The sequence below is a fragment of the Patiria miniata genome, unplaced genomic scaffold (genome assembly GCF_015706575.1).
Source record: "Patiria miniata isolate m_02_andy unplaced genomic scaffold, ASM1570657v1 HiC_scaffold_9, whole genome shotgun sequence".
NCBI classification, from domain to species: Eukaryota; Metazoa; Echinodermata; class Asteroidea; order Valvatida; family Asterinidae; genus Patiria; species Patiria miniata.
Window position 1 is genome coordinate 16,810,923 of NW_024037076.1, and position 15,030 is coordinate 16,825,952.

At 42.3% G+C, this 15,030-nt stretch overlaps 1 protein-coding gene across 1 annotated transcript; it reads right to left on the reverse strand.

Moving 5' to 3' along the window:
- Positions 1–740: 740 nt before the first annotated feature.
- Positions 741–12,584, reverse strand: LOC119720529 (zinc finger MYND domain-containing protein 19-like). Its single transcript, XM_038190230.1, has 6 exons — positions 12,373–12,584; positions 10,837–10,896; positions 8,936–9,107; positions 7,358–7,512; positions 6,456–6,572; positions 741–3,797 (listed from the first exon to the last, which is right to left on the reverse strand). The coding sequence occupies exons 1-6, from the start codon at positions 12,421–12,423 to the stop codon at positions 3,654–3,656; spliced, it is 699 nt and encodes a 232-aa protein (XP_038046158.1). The 5' UTR covers positions 12,424–12,584; the 3' UTR covers positions 741–3,653.
- Positions 12,585–15,030: the final 2,446 nt, after the last annotated feature.

Consider the following 15,030-nt stretch of genomic DNA (forward strand, 5'->3'; position numbering starts at 1 on the left):
AAGAAAAATGAGCATTTTTTATTTACATGATTTTATCATAATGACCTAACAATTTCGACCAAATGAAGTGATTTCTTACAACAAAAAATTCTGAAGAATCACTTTTGTCTAAGTTCTTCCAGCGTAACAACTTGAATGATGGTTTTGCTATAATATAAATCACATAATTTCAGCATAATGTTGTACCATAGCTGGTACAATAGTGTACAACTTTCATGAAATGAAACCCTCGTATACATGTACGATTTATAAAGTCTTTTTTTCTGGACCAAAAAGCAAGGTTGAAGTCGGCCTGACTAGTCAAAAATAAAGGGGAGGCTAAAATTTGGTTGTATTTCACATATAAGGCCAAATTACTTTTTTCGGTAGTCGTACTGTCTCAAACAGAACTCCCCTCCCCTCTATTGCAGCAAGACATAACATTTATGAGCTAATTTGTGACTTGTTCTGTCAAAATCAGACTTTTCTGGGCATAGGGTCAAAAATGAGATTTTTGCATATATTGTTAAGATATGTTCTGTTTCCTTTTAATAGGTTGTTTAATTTTTGAAACCGGTCATTCCTGCGCAAAGTTATGCTATTTTGAAGTTCATTGGGTCGAAAAGTAGAAAACAGAGAAAATGGACACCAACGTCACAAAACAGACATTTCTTTAACTGATGTACCTTAACAAATCATCAAAAATACTATAATTAGAGATCAAATTAGGGTTTCAAACTTTTATAGTATATTTTAGACATGCTCAGGATTACAAATATGCAAAATATAGAAAATGGAAAAAAAATCACCCCCACAGCGTTTTTTGGCCCTATCTCAATTTCAACCTCTGCAGCTTTTGACAGAACAGGTCACATTTAATACAGAGTTGTCGTCAAACCAAATTACAAGTAGGTTCGCTAACACATCATATTGGCAGTGAAAAGGGAATTCCTGTTGAAGTTCATCTCACCAGCTATCTCTTGACTTTAGTGATTAATGTGGTTGACTTAAGATTGACTTGTGACCAACATGTGACTGACTTACGACCATGGAGCTATATTAAATTACTCGAGCGCTGACTCGATGTACAAAGTGATGCCTGCTTGGCGCATCCATGTTTGTGCACAAACCTATGGAAAACTCAAAAATTTGTACGGCTTCCGTTTGTATTTCTGCATTTGTATTCTATACAGGTGCATTATCGAAGCCGATATGCGCAACACCGAAACGCTTAATCAGTAAATGAGCATTTAGGTTTTGCTCTGCACAAACAACACAAACGCGTGCGCATATCCGCTGAAGATGATTTTTGCTGTGAAATTTTTTAACCATCATGACACGCTTAAGTTGCTTGCATATGTTGTTTTTTGGGCATTGCATTTAGAGTGCACTTTCAAAAATTCACTCCATCTAATTTCATTTTGTTCTACAAACACGCACATGAATTCAAAGTGTCTGCGTTCAGGACAGCTTCAAAGTATCTCCGCACGTAAGAATGAGGAGTTAGCGCTCTAGCAATTTAATATAGCTCCATGCTTATGATCAACTTGTGACTGACGGTGGCTGGAGTTGTGACCAGCTAGTGTCTTTATGAAGTGACTTGTGACTGACTTGCGTATGGCTTCTGACTGACTTAAAGACTCCATTGTGCGGACACAACTGCAACATGTGTTCCAGCTTACACCAACCCACCCAACTTGTTTGGAGAATCCGTGTACATGTATATGGCAATCCATGTGTATACAAGATGAAATCCAGACGTGTATTCAACTACACTTGTAATGAAGACCCTTGTTTAAGTAAGCACAATAATACAAACAGGCAGTGATAGTTCCTCACCGTACAAAGGTATTCAAACTTTAGGCAACTGTTCAAGATAAAAAAGTGGAACATGTACATTATAAATAGGACTTGCATACCCCAAGGATATTATATTTAAGATATGGAAACTTATCACAGACAAGTGAATACTGTTGTACTTCAAATAACAAATCAACTATAAAAATCTAACAATATCCTGATCAATTGGCAAATGGAGCATGAGGATTGTCCCACATGTTGTTGGATTGTGTCAAGAGGAGCGTTATGGTACTGTAGGTAACAGTAGGGGTGATACTCATTTTTGATACTCAACTTTAACTTGCAACATTTGGAATGCTGTCAAGCACTCCATCTTTCCAGCCCTATGATAGCTGTCTCCCAATTTTTCATTTGGATTTTATTTTTGGATCTGACTTTTAATCTTTTCTCTGGAATAGGTGTAAAAGGTTGCTTTGAGGGTCAACTTTCGGAATGAATTCCACAAGTGGCCGTGACTCCAATTCCAAACCAGCTGGAACTGAAGCCTATACCATGAGAAACTCACAACCAAAAACAGCTGTAATGTGTAACACCTAAGCATTTTTGATGAGATTTTTTACCGCACGCTTTCTTAGTATTTCACTGCCATGTAAGGGCCCCTCTCAATTCATATCCGGGATGAGTTCCTGACAAGTTGCAGACATTGTAACAGGTACAAGTTGCATATGCAGGATTCTGAACAACTTCCCCGCAATCTTCCCGCAATGAAGTAATCGGTATTGGCGGGTCAAGCAGTTGCTTATGAACATTTCCCTGGGACATATCCAGGACAAATGCAGAGCTTTTTGGGGACAAAGTGAACGATTCTACCCGCAGTTTGTCCAGAACTCGTCCTGATACGAATTGAGACGGGCCTAACACAATTTCTGATTACCTTTCCAAAATGTTCTCTTTAACCACTTCGCGCCGGGTTTATTTTTGCCGATTTTCAAAAGGCAAAATTTCCCAGCCAACTTCTGATATACAGGCAAACGCCACATATATTGATTTGCAAGACTGATTTCAACAGTATTTGTACAATATTTCTTGCCAAAACCTCATATGTTTCAATGCTGCGGGGTGTGCACTGGAGCGTAAATTGTACAAACAATAGGCAGTGCACAAGGGGCCCACAACGGTCAGCACACGGTCCGCCTCCACAGACAACACGGACTATGTGTGTGTGTGTGTACAAAAGGCACAAGGGATTAGTGTGTTTAGAAGTCACCCAGAGGCGAGTTGAGGCAATGTTGAAGTCTTATTAATCCGTCAGCCGTGCCTGGGCACAAAAACAGCCAGTGTGTGTTATTATGGCTCCGGCACGAACTGGTTAACAGAATCACTTTTTTCACATTTGCAGTTATTGAATGCGCCAAAAAATCCATCCAAATCTAGCACCTGATCAAGTATTTGATGGATTCATGACGTGCAGCCCTCTATCTACACACATGAACACCAACGTTTGTGTCCTTGAAGTACAAAACAAAGAATGTGTTAGTGGTTTACTGCCAAGTGTATACGATTTTGTAAGAATAGCCGTAACAGTCCTGAATCCTCCAATTTCAATATGATTTTGCACACCCTCTACGGAGTTAGGGTTAAGGCTGCATCCGAATCAGCTGTCTAGAGCTATGTCTAGGCCCACTGAAAATACGCAGGGACGCACTGACAACAGACGTAGCCGTAGCACTGGAAGCCCATTTCGGACTCGGCCTTAGACAGCTTTCAAGCAAACATGCTGATGGAGTTGACCCCGTGGTGTTAACTTGTAAAATCCAAAAAATGAGCACGGACCATATGGCAAATTATATTACATCTCTGAGCAGTGTGCATCGTTAGCGATCTGGGGGTCGCTCGTAGGGTTTCGATTTCTTTCGTTCTCGGCAGCGCTTCTTGTGAAGTGTCCAGTCTCTCTGTTGGCATGTCGTTCCGCAGTAGCGCACTTCTTGGCAGCGACCGCAGATGCTGAATTCCCGCAGCTGGGACAGAGAAAAAAAAGGAAAAGTTGAGATCGCCTTTGTTTTTCGCACATCATTGAAATGTAAAAACACTGTTAGCACATGATGACATGACATGTGAAAAAATGCAATGACAAGTGTGGACTTGTGATGACTTTGATTACAGCTTTGCAACCCACCATCTCTGCACAGGGCCTGTAGACTAAGGCTGTGTCTGGCAGTCGTGTCTTCCCATAGACACGTGTGTAATTCCAAGCCGTAGCCCATTAATTCGGACAGGGCTTAATCCAGTGATCGGCATTAACCCTAACCGCCCTGAATCCTCCAAAATCCTTTTTGCAAATTGGAGGAATTTGCAGGATTGAGGTTACATGGCCAAAGTGCGTTGATGATTTCGGAGTACGCACTGTGTCAAGGTCTTGGGCCGGACCTTGTGTTGTTTATGCTCAGCCATGCATAAATTTAGTCCTTGATTATACTTGAAATCCTCCGCACAGCTCCAGGATGTCACTGCCTCTGCCTCAGCCTATTGACAGTCATAGCCGGAGGATTTTGCGGGATTCAGGCAGCAGTCACCCCTCCATGGACCATATTCAAGAAACAATGGAGGAATTTGCAGGATTGAGGCTATATGCTATTTTTCCATGAGGCCAATTGGAGGATTTTGCAGGATTGAGGCTACATCCTAGCAAAAAGGCCTAGGGAGTTAGGGTTGTAGCCTTTAGTCAAGTCCCACGGGCCTATACCCGGACCATCCGGACACGTAACGTACCCCAGATGCTGGCACGTAAAAAGACTAGCACGAGCGGCGAAGCCGCGAGGGCCTTTACTATCTCGTGGAACTAATCACTTATTCATTTATTCACGTAATATAAATCAAGCAATATAAACCAATCATCAAACGGTGGTTTGCGGTTACCAGCAACAGCACGAGCACCATGGCGCGCGTGCTGTCTGGTGCCAGACGACGGCTAATTTATGTTAGTAATTCTGCATTTTCATTGGTCAATTCACAACGGGTAATGCATTATGCATGTCTACCAAATCGGTAGACAAATGTCAAGAAAATCATAAGCGTTCTCCACGAGATGGTAAAGGCCCGAGCGGCTTCGCCGCTCATGCTAGTCTTTTTACGTGTCAGCATCCGGAGTGCGTCACGTGTCCGGGTAAGCGCGTGGGACTTGACTAAAGGCTACCATTAATGTGGCAGCACCTCGCTTACAGGTTTGTAGCAAGAGCAAGCGCTCACAGGTGTGTCACAAGCATTCACGGTTGTCGCAATGTTGAAGGAACACTGAGCATCAGCGGACCACCAGTGCACACGTGTGGCAACACTGCAGTAATGATCATTGACATCTAGGGGTTGCAACCAAGATTCCATTCACAACGCAACGCCAGGTGTCTTTATCCCTCATTATGTGTGGAAGGTTCTCAATTTCATGTTGCCTGTCTCTGCCAATCACGTCAATGAAGTTGAAAGGTGTTCGTCCTCTATTAGGGCACGTAGTCTCCAACATACATCGGATATGACCTGGTCTTCAGCACGATAGCAGTGGTCAGCAAAGCATTTCCCCTGCCCATTAAAACGTGAGGCGGCCCGCCTCGCTACTTTCAGTGACCACCTCGCTCAATTTTTGCCAATATCACCACCTGACTGTGAAGATTTGCAATAAAGCAAACACTAATCAAAGAATTTCTATTTTGAGTAATTTAAAAGCTTTTTCCTTGATACCTCTACGTATCAAGAACTCACAATTTCAATGGATGTGTAGATGGAGTCATCCTGCATTTTTGCTAGCGCTGCATCCTTTTACGTTTGCAGACTGCATAAACTTCGTTCAATCATCAATTTGAATTTTTACCACCTCGCTCAGTTCATTAGCCAGGGGAAACACTGCTCTACCTTGAGCAACAATAGCAGAAATAGGTGGAATGTCTCCATAAATCTATTCTTTGGTCTTGTGCTCACTGCCATGAGATGTTCTGCACCCTCACAAGAAGCCTGATGTGCAGTAATGGCTTCTTGCTTTGGTTTTCAAATCCGACATCGACCCACCCATCATCTTGTAATGGTCAAGGAGATTACAGAATAGCAGTTAAGGATCATTTCTTTGAATCACTAATTAGATACCATGGTTAAAGGGCAGATACAACATCAAAAAACGAAATGATCGAAATTTCACAAAATACCTTCCTGGGTTGTTAGGGAATGACAGTCTAAACCATCCTGTAAAATCGTGGCTCCTGGCGTGCTGACATTTCCAAGGAAAAGTTTATTTTTCCAACGCTGGGCAGCCGACCAGCGTTGGAGAAAACTGACTTTTTTTTAAAAAGTGCCCCTAATTTGTCATATTTAGTTATTCCGCATTTTCTTTGCAATTGATTACGCACCTGCTAGACTGATTCTCTGACCTTACAATTCCCCCAAAGTCTATAAATTGCTCAGTTTCATCTTAAGTGGGGTCAGGGAACCAGACTACAAGAACATGAATGGTTTTCATTGTTTTCGAGCATCTACAAGCCCAAAACGTGAAACAAGTATTTTCTATGACATACTAATCTTCCAAATCCATTTATCTATGAAAATTGCGGCAAAAGCAAATGTTGTACATTCCCTGTAATCCTTCACAGACAATACACTTCCTTTCGTACCGCTGGAATCGCCCGTATGTCACCTACCTCGGATTCTATTTTTGTGCATGGCGGGTAATGGCACTCAAAGTATGTGGTGCTTTCATCCTCACCCTCAATAATCTCACCGTTGGCATTGAAATAATGGTGCAGCACCGACGGAACCTATAAAAACCAAATAAAAATACAAACAAAATCTGAGAACACATTTCAAGGTACACTGTTTTATTGAGTCCCTTTTGAAACTTGTAAACAGATGTGATGGGCTTAACGGTGATGAGGAATTCTTCTCAAATCCCCAAGACATCCTTTGTTCCCAAGATGCGCTTTGTAGCTTGTTAACGTGAGCAAAGGGCACCCACTTCAGTGAATCCCTGCAGAGTCCAATAATCCATGCACGCTGAAACATCACACAGCTAGGGACGTCTTGGAACCAAAACTATTGTTGGGCATGCTTAGTAAACTGGTAAATATTGAGCTTTAACCTTGTCCATTTTAAATTAGCAAAAGTGTTTTGTGATTAACCCCATGTGTACGGGAAGCGGTCATGGCCGCGGCCGCTAATCCTCATTGGAATGCAGTTGCCAGCTGTGGTATGCCGTGGCACACGGCTAGTGGGTAGTTCCACAGCTGCTGCTTTTGTGCAGTCCCGCTACCACACAAAGGCTGTGCAGTCATGCGGGCCACTTGCTCTATGTGTGGAGGAATGTCCCCATTATAACCCGTCCTTAAGGGGTTAAGACCATTAAACTAGCAAGCTTCCCTCCATGTACGATCAGGTTTTCCTGTTCACGTTCAATAAAAATGGTCAAGTTTGGTCGTAGGCACTGTGAGAAATATACGGAAACCAAAGGTAGGCATGGCTTTGTGCAACATCCAGAGCACTAAATGTAACATTGATATCTCTTAAAAAGAAGAAACTTCTAGGTAAGGGCATCCCCCCCCCTCACCTCTTCAAAGGAATCTGTGGGAAGTTGTTGTATTGCTATCCAGTAAAGGCTGTGTTCCTGCAGCTCTGCACCCCTAAGGACCCTGTGTCGTTCCTCCGTGGAGGAATTTGAAGATGGATTAATGACAGTCAGCTGAAGGTTGTCTAAACGATTATCTGTTAAAGAAAAAAAACATTATGAGAAAAGATGTACATACATGTACAATGCAACAAGCATTGACAACCTTTAATATTTTAACCCTTTAGTCACTGTAGCGCCCGAAAACCACCCTGCCTATTACTCACCGAACCGCCCAAAATCGCCCACCTACCTATTACTCACTGAACCGCCCAAAATCGCCCGCCTGCCTATTACTCACTGTACCGACCAAAATCGCCTGAACACTCTTTGATACAGTGTATGTTTTATTTTTCAGTGAATAATCACAATGTAATACAATGTTGTACAAGTGGTAATGGGTTAAAAAGTACACTAAGGCCATCGTTTCGGTTTGCGGTAACACCATGTGGTAATAACTACTGCTTAGAAGATATTAGTTCTGAAAAGAACTTGTCCTGCTTATTATCAACTTTGCTAAGTAGTTTTTTTGTTCTGATAAGAACAGTCCTGCTGTAAGTTCTAAACGAACTTGTCTTTGGTCTCAACGTTTCGACTAGCCTGCTCTAGTCATCGTCAGGAGACTGTCCACATGGTGTTACCGCAAACCGAAACGATACCGATACCCCACCATGCAAAACCTCAAATCTTATACACACTAAGGCCTTTCCACACTATCTTCTTGCCTGTTAAAGCCAACACAGATCCACACACGTTAGCGGAAAGGGGTCCCATCAAACATGGGTAGGCAAAAAGCATACCATTCACACTTACACTGGGTTGTACCTGACGTCAGCTGTACGTTTTGGATCACTAACCATCACAAGTCATCCAGTACCAAGCACAGAGCTACATTAAATGACTAGAGCGCTAGCTCCTCATTCTTACGGGTGGAGATTTTTTTGAAGCCGTCCTGGGCGCAGACATTTTGAATTCATGTGCGTGTTTATAGAACATAATACAATTAGATGGGGTGAATTTTGAAAGTGTACTCTAAATGCACAACCTAATCCAAAAACTTAAGCGTCACGGCTAAATCATCTGCAGCGGATACCGTACGCGCATGCATTTGCGTTGTTTGCATAGATCAAAATGAAGCGCTCATTTACTGATTGTGCGTTTCGGTTTTGTGCGTATCGGCTTTGATAACGCAGCTGTATAGAATAATAATGCAGACATGCAACTAGCCGTACTAAAGCCGTACACAACTTTTTTTTCAATAAGTTTGTGCACAAACATCCATGCACCCAGCAGGAATCACTTTGTACACCGAGTCAGCGCTCTGGTGTTTCAATATAGCTCTAAGGTACCAAGTCAACACGCAAGCTTCTCAAATGAACAGTGAGCCCCAGGCATTCTTTGTTATCGTTCATCTCCTGTTTACTTGTGAGGGAACTGGTGAATTGACTTGTGATTGAACTGCAAATTATGTTGATGCACGTTTGACCAATCACCACCACACTGGGGTCAATACCTACATACCTACAGATACCCCATTCTTGTGTTTGACCCGAAGCCCCGCTGGTATGGGCCCGTGATGCCTTTCCCACAGAAGATCATGAAGATAGCAGCCCGAATTGCGTCCTTTCTGAACATCGTAGGTGTAGGCAAAGACACTAGCACCGTTACCGTCCTTACATACATCAACACGAGCCTGGAACATACAAATTCAAACCATAAAAAGTTAACATAATAATAATAATAATAATAATATCGGCATTTAAGAACGCTCTTTTTAGTACACTAAATCACAGCGCTTACAGTATTATTATTACCCCTGATCACTGGGCCAATTTAACATTCCAAATACCATCTCAGCTCCCTGAGGAGTATACAGCTCGATGCTGCCTGTTAGGCGCAAGCAAGCTAAATCAATCACATAACCATCTCTGCCCTCACAGGTACCCATTTGCCCCTGGGTGGAGAGAAGCAATGAGTGACAAAGTGCCTTGCTCAAGGGCACACGCACCATAACCCCGCCAGGACTCGAACCCACAACCCGCAGCTTTACCCACAGACCATGAATCCAGGGCCCTTAACCAAGAGGCCATAGAGTCAGACTCAGGTCTGGTGGCAACTACAGAGATAAAGTGGAGGATGTGGTAAGGCCAAAAAAAAAAAGAAGTTCTGCTTCCGATTACATGCCTTTCAAAAATAGGGTCCGTCGGTCGGAATTTTTTTTTTTGCCAATTTTTTTTTTATGCAGATTGAATGGGGTATTCAATTATATGCGAAGTTTTAGCCTGAATTCCATTGCACTACGAAAGCTATGCACAAAATGGCCACAAAAAGTGAATAAAACCTACCTTAATTATTGTCAATATATTAACGTTCGATAATTCCTAAAAAAATAATGGACAGTTTAGGTCGTTCGCATCATATGCACAACTCTAGTCAAGACGGGAAGCTGGCCAAAACTGTGATGCACTGTGCATGTTTGGCCCGCGGCCAACAGACTTCGTTTTTATGGTTGAAAATTTCAGGAAACACGCTGCATTGTATCACTCCAAATACGAGTAGTGCGATCTCAAAATGAACTCTTGAACACGGAAAATACATACACAGACAAGCTAGATCAATTTGTGAATTAACTTGCAAAAATGTTCTTTCTCCATTGGTGTTTTCTTGGCATTTTTACGATGTCGGATCCGACTAGTTGACAGTGCACGTGCCTGCAATGCATAGCCATGCTAGCGCTATCGAGCGCATAGCCGTGCACGGACTAGTTACCCCATTTTCATCATGTCTTCTAAAATGGCCCCTGCACGGCGCAGCGGGAACCAGTTGTCACCGCATTGAGCAAGGTTTACGCACGTGATTATAGTCACCGTGACATCGAATTGCGAAGTAGTTATATCGCGAAACGAATTTGTAAAAATAACGGAGGTTTCTTTTGAAAAAATACCAAATGTAAGTAAGAAAACAAATAAATACAAGCATTTTTTGACGCAAAAGGGTTGTTGAGAGGCATTTTGTGAAGACAGAAAAGACAACAGGTTTTATTTTTATTTATTCAATCATTATTTTTTTATATTTTTTTTGAATTGCCGATAACATTTTTAGGTTCGCAGCCTAAAAATAGGGTCGGTCGGGTAACCGGAAGCAGAACTATTATTTTTTTTTTGGCCTAAATGGTTAAACGAAACTCCTGTTTTCCAGTATCCTTCCAAGTCCTCCTCTGTGCAGAAAAGCCAATGACACAGTCTTTACCGCACCTTTTAAGAGCATAATGACCATTGACGTCAACTTATTGATGAAAGCATGTCGCAGTTTCCCTACTACCATGACTACTTGTCCTACAATTCAAATGTTCAGAAACACACCTAGTGTATTTAATATTTAACTCTTTAATAAAAAGATGCTCATCAGAATTTATGACGCACCTCAAATGCATAACGTTCCACAAGAGAAATGTCTTGCTCATCCAGGAGTGAGTATTTCATCTGTGGGGAAAAAAAGACAAATTTACGACAATCGTTAAATTTGCAAAGTCTGGAAAGAACATCAGCATAACACACTCAGCATAACACATTTTCACGACTGTGAAAATTTAACATCTGAAAAAGGCAGCACTTTCCTAGCCTATAAAAAGCATGTAAAGAGGGCGAGTATGCTTGTTGTGCCCATTCTTGAAAATCACGCATTCTCGAAAATGGGCATGCACATTCTCGAGAATGGGCGCGCATTCTAAGAATGAGCGCCCATTCTTAAGAACGAGCACGCGTTCTTAAGAATGAGCGCTCATTCTTAAGATTGGTTGGGAATATCACGTGCACAATTTATGAATTTTGCCCAATCTTAACAAACATTGCACGACATAATTATGTTAAATGAATTGTATAGCGGTTAAAAGGGAAACAATTCATATAAAGAGGAAAGAAAATGTGCTATGCTTCTGTACTCGTATAATTACGATAATTTGAATCAAATTAAACCTGTTATTATTGCTTTTTTTCTGCCCACTATGGGAAGTTTTGTAATAACGGAGGACTGGGAGCTAGTCTGGGAAGTGCTTTGTGTAGGCTAGACAAGTTACAAGTCCCCGCATGTATCATATGCGTGCCACAAAAAAAAACGATGTCCAGAAGCTGCCAAAATTGCTCTTTTGACTAGATAGAATCCAGCTCTGCGACGTTATGGTGGGATGTGAACAATAAATTGGTGGCAATTTAAATGGGAAATAGCATTAGCACTATGGGATGTCGCAGTATTCATTCTCATTCTTCACATTCTTCATTCTTCCCCCCCCCCCCCCCCCCCGCACACGTCCCCCCCCCCCCCCCCCCCCCGCTTTTATTATCCCAAAATCAGAATTCTTTGCACTAGTATTATTATGTCTCTTATATTTTCCCGGTCCCCCCCCCATATTAATACGCCTTTACTTATCATATCCACTCTACTTTTCAGCGCCTTGCGTTGCAACAGTATAATTATTGAGAATCAGTGAACGAGGATTCAGCTAGACTTGCCAAGCGCAGCCGGTGCTCGGCATCGACAAGACCGTTATCTTGTCGCGCATTCTCGAGAATGTGCGCTCAATCTGGAAGAGTTATTTTTTGCCAAGATTGAGCAAGGATCCAGTTGCACATTCTCAAGAATGTGCACGCCCATTCTCGAGAATGCGTGATTTTCAAGAATGGGCACAACATGCTTCTGAAGCAAAAAAAACCTACAAATTAGTAAGCCTAAATGTGAAAATCAAAATTTGGCAAGGGGGGGCCCATTTTTGTACATGTGGATGTGTGGCCTATGTTTACGGAGGTAGTCCAGTAAATTGGCCACATTTTTGGGGCTAATCAATGACATGCCGCATTCGACAGTCACGCTGTCAGTGCCCTTTAATCCATTGTAATCATGTTAATGTCACATTCACAAACAATAATTTTTTTTATGGAGGGCGTCGGTCCCTTAAATCTCACCTTTCCCGCTGCGCGACCGAGTCGGACGATGCCTAGTTTGAAGGCAGACATCCACCTTTTTACTCCTGCAAGTTATGATGGAAAATTTGTCGTGGAAAAACCTATTTTGGTCACGACAGAATCTGCGCCCCCGTCGGATGTCCTAAATTTCACCAGACGGCATGGTCGATTGTTGTGATCTGGTCGCCGACTGCAACAAAAGCGCCGGTTGCCTTGATATGTGCAGCAATTGGTCTGGACCCAGGCTATTCATCCAGGGACAGCACGTGTCATTTAGCGGGCAAGTTATTCGTCCATCAAAATAAAGTGGGCGGCCTTTAAAGCAGTCTGGTGCCTGTATCAAAGTGTGTGCAAAATGATATTATTACCATAGGCTTCTGGACCATGTTTAACGTTGTGGATGAGGTTTTCGAAACTTCGGCGTCGTTTCGGGTGCACCTGTACTCATTTACAACTATTTGTACCGCTAACAACGTAGATCGAGGGTCGGGAGGAACACTGTAACACCTTGTCGTAAAAGTTGGTATCTGAAAATGTACAGGAAAAAAAAAACCTACACCGGGGGTTCATGTAGAAAATACCAGACGGTTATTTATTACTCCCCATCAGGTTTAATTAACTTCGGCAGCGACCGCAAGTCCCATTTGAAAAAAAAGTTGAGACCGGATCAAGGTACCAACTTTTACGACAACGTGCTGGTAATGCCGGACAATTCCGGCAGAACATAATTTTTTTGGGGGGGGGGGGGGGGGGGGGCAGTTTTGTTCCCGAATAAGCCAAAAATTCCGCCCAATTAAAAATATGAAAGCTAGACGGTTTCAAACGTTTTGCTTTGGTTGAGTTTGTAGGTGGTGTACGCAATGTAAATAATCAAGAATAAAACTCGTTTGGCCAACCCACAATGAGTACGGTGCCGATAACGTCATTAAATACTATTATACGATTATACGATTAATTGTGGGTGGGTGGGTCAAGCTAAATAATTGAAAATTGAAATTCACTTTCCATGGAAAAAGAAAAAAAAAAGAAAAGAAAGATAGATCTTTTAACTTGCCTGAACTAAGCGCAAGCGTTCCGATATCGTGATGCGTGTTTCTTTTCCAACTTTGTCCCCTGCCGTGCAGAGGCAGCAGGGTACCAGGTGTACTAGATCGGCTCTATAACATGCCGCGGGCGTCGATTGCCAATAGCTATAAAAACTGGACTATTGCACAAGTTTCTTTTCCTAGAAGTTCGAACGTCATTTGCCTTTTAAATGAGACATCAAAAAGTTACGATTAGTTTTGTGATAATTATATAGGCCTGGACCTACTTGAAAATTTCGAATTATCAGACAATATAATGCAGTAAAACTACACTACAACGAACACCGCTATAACAATCATGACTGTGGCTACCACAAACATTCCCTTTAATGTGTATATTTTAAATTGTTTTATAGGTTTCCAGGCTATTTTAAAATGTTTATCATTCGAATTCACCGTTTCAAATATTCAAATGCATCCATCAACATCGATTTAGTGCACTTCCAATGTTTGATTTCGTCTTTTGTCAGACAATTGATTTATTAAATTGATTTATACAGGCTAAGACGAATTCGATCTCTGAATGCTGCCATTCAGAAAATGTGAGACGAATTTGCGACCCTGTGACTAAAGAGGGTGACAAAATTTTGAAATTGAATGGCAAATGACTAAATATTGGTTTGCTAAAAGCGTGCTATTTTTTCTCGGACGAAATTGAATGTGACAGTTGGTGAATTTGAATGAAACATGTTTTAAAATAGCCGGGAAAACCTATATAATTCGCAATCACTACAACAAACGACCACTACAACAAACATTTTTGACAGACTCCGTCATGTTCATATAATGTGACGTTCTAGGTAGAGCCCTTGTACAACCTATGGGCGTCGCGGGGGGGGGGGGCAAGGGGCAGGGGCGTAACTGGGGTGAAACATCTGGGGGGAACCTGGGGAAGCACACATTTGTTTGAGAGGGCAACGAAAAACTGCCGCTTGCCTTTTTCGTTTTTGGACTCATAAAGGCCAATCTACGTGTGCATATAGTCCATGCAAGCGCTTATTTCGATAGCGCGGTGTATAATGTTTTGTTCATTTCAAGGTTTCAAATGGGGGGGGGGGGCATCCAGGGGCACGGGCAACCGAAGTGGGAGAAAGAACAGTAAAAGAGACGCGAGGTCGTACTGCAGTTTATTTAACTGGTTCGGAGGGGGCGGCGGGGGGTAAATGTCCCTGCCCACCCTCGAAAAATGATAACTCGAGAGTATGCTGGAAGAGTACAGGTATTTCGGGAGGAAATGTGCTTTTCCCTGGCGACGCCCATGCCTATACTAAATCAAGCAGTGGCGTAAATTTGTGTAGAGAAGGGGATCATGACGATATAATAGTCATAAACTTTAGTGCTCTGATTTTGCTAATTCGAAAAGCGCGGGGGTGGGGTAGGGGTGGGTAGGGGTGGGGGGGGGAGGACAAACACATGATTGCACGTTCATAATTACAGTCTTGGGCATACATTATGTCGACGTATTGCGTGTGCATGCTTTAAGTCCGTGAATCCTACTTAAGAACTTAAGCAACTTAAGAAATCCCATTTTGCAGCTGTCTCAGTCACTCCTACATATCCCACACTTCAAACC

Coding starts and splice junctions, on each gene's coding strand:
- LOC119720529 (XM_038190230.1), bottom strand. CDS start 12,423: ATGTCTGCCTTCAAACTAGGCATCGTCCGACTCGGTCGCGCAGCGGGA. Junction 10,897..12,372: donor TCGGTCGCGCAGCGGGAAAG/GTGAGATTTAAG, acceptor TTTTCCCCACAG/ATGAAATACTCACTCCTGGA. Junction 9,108..10,836: donor TGGAACGTTATGCATTTGAG/GTGCGTCATAAA, acceptor TGTATGTTCCAG/GCTCGTGTTGATGTATGTAA.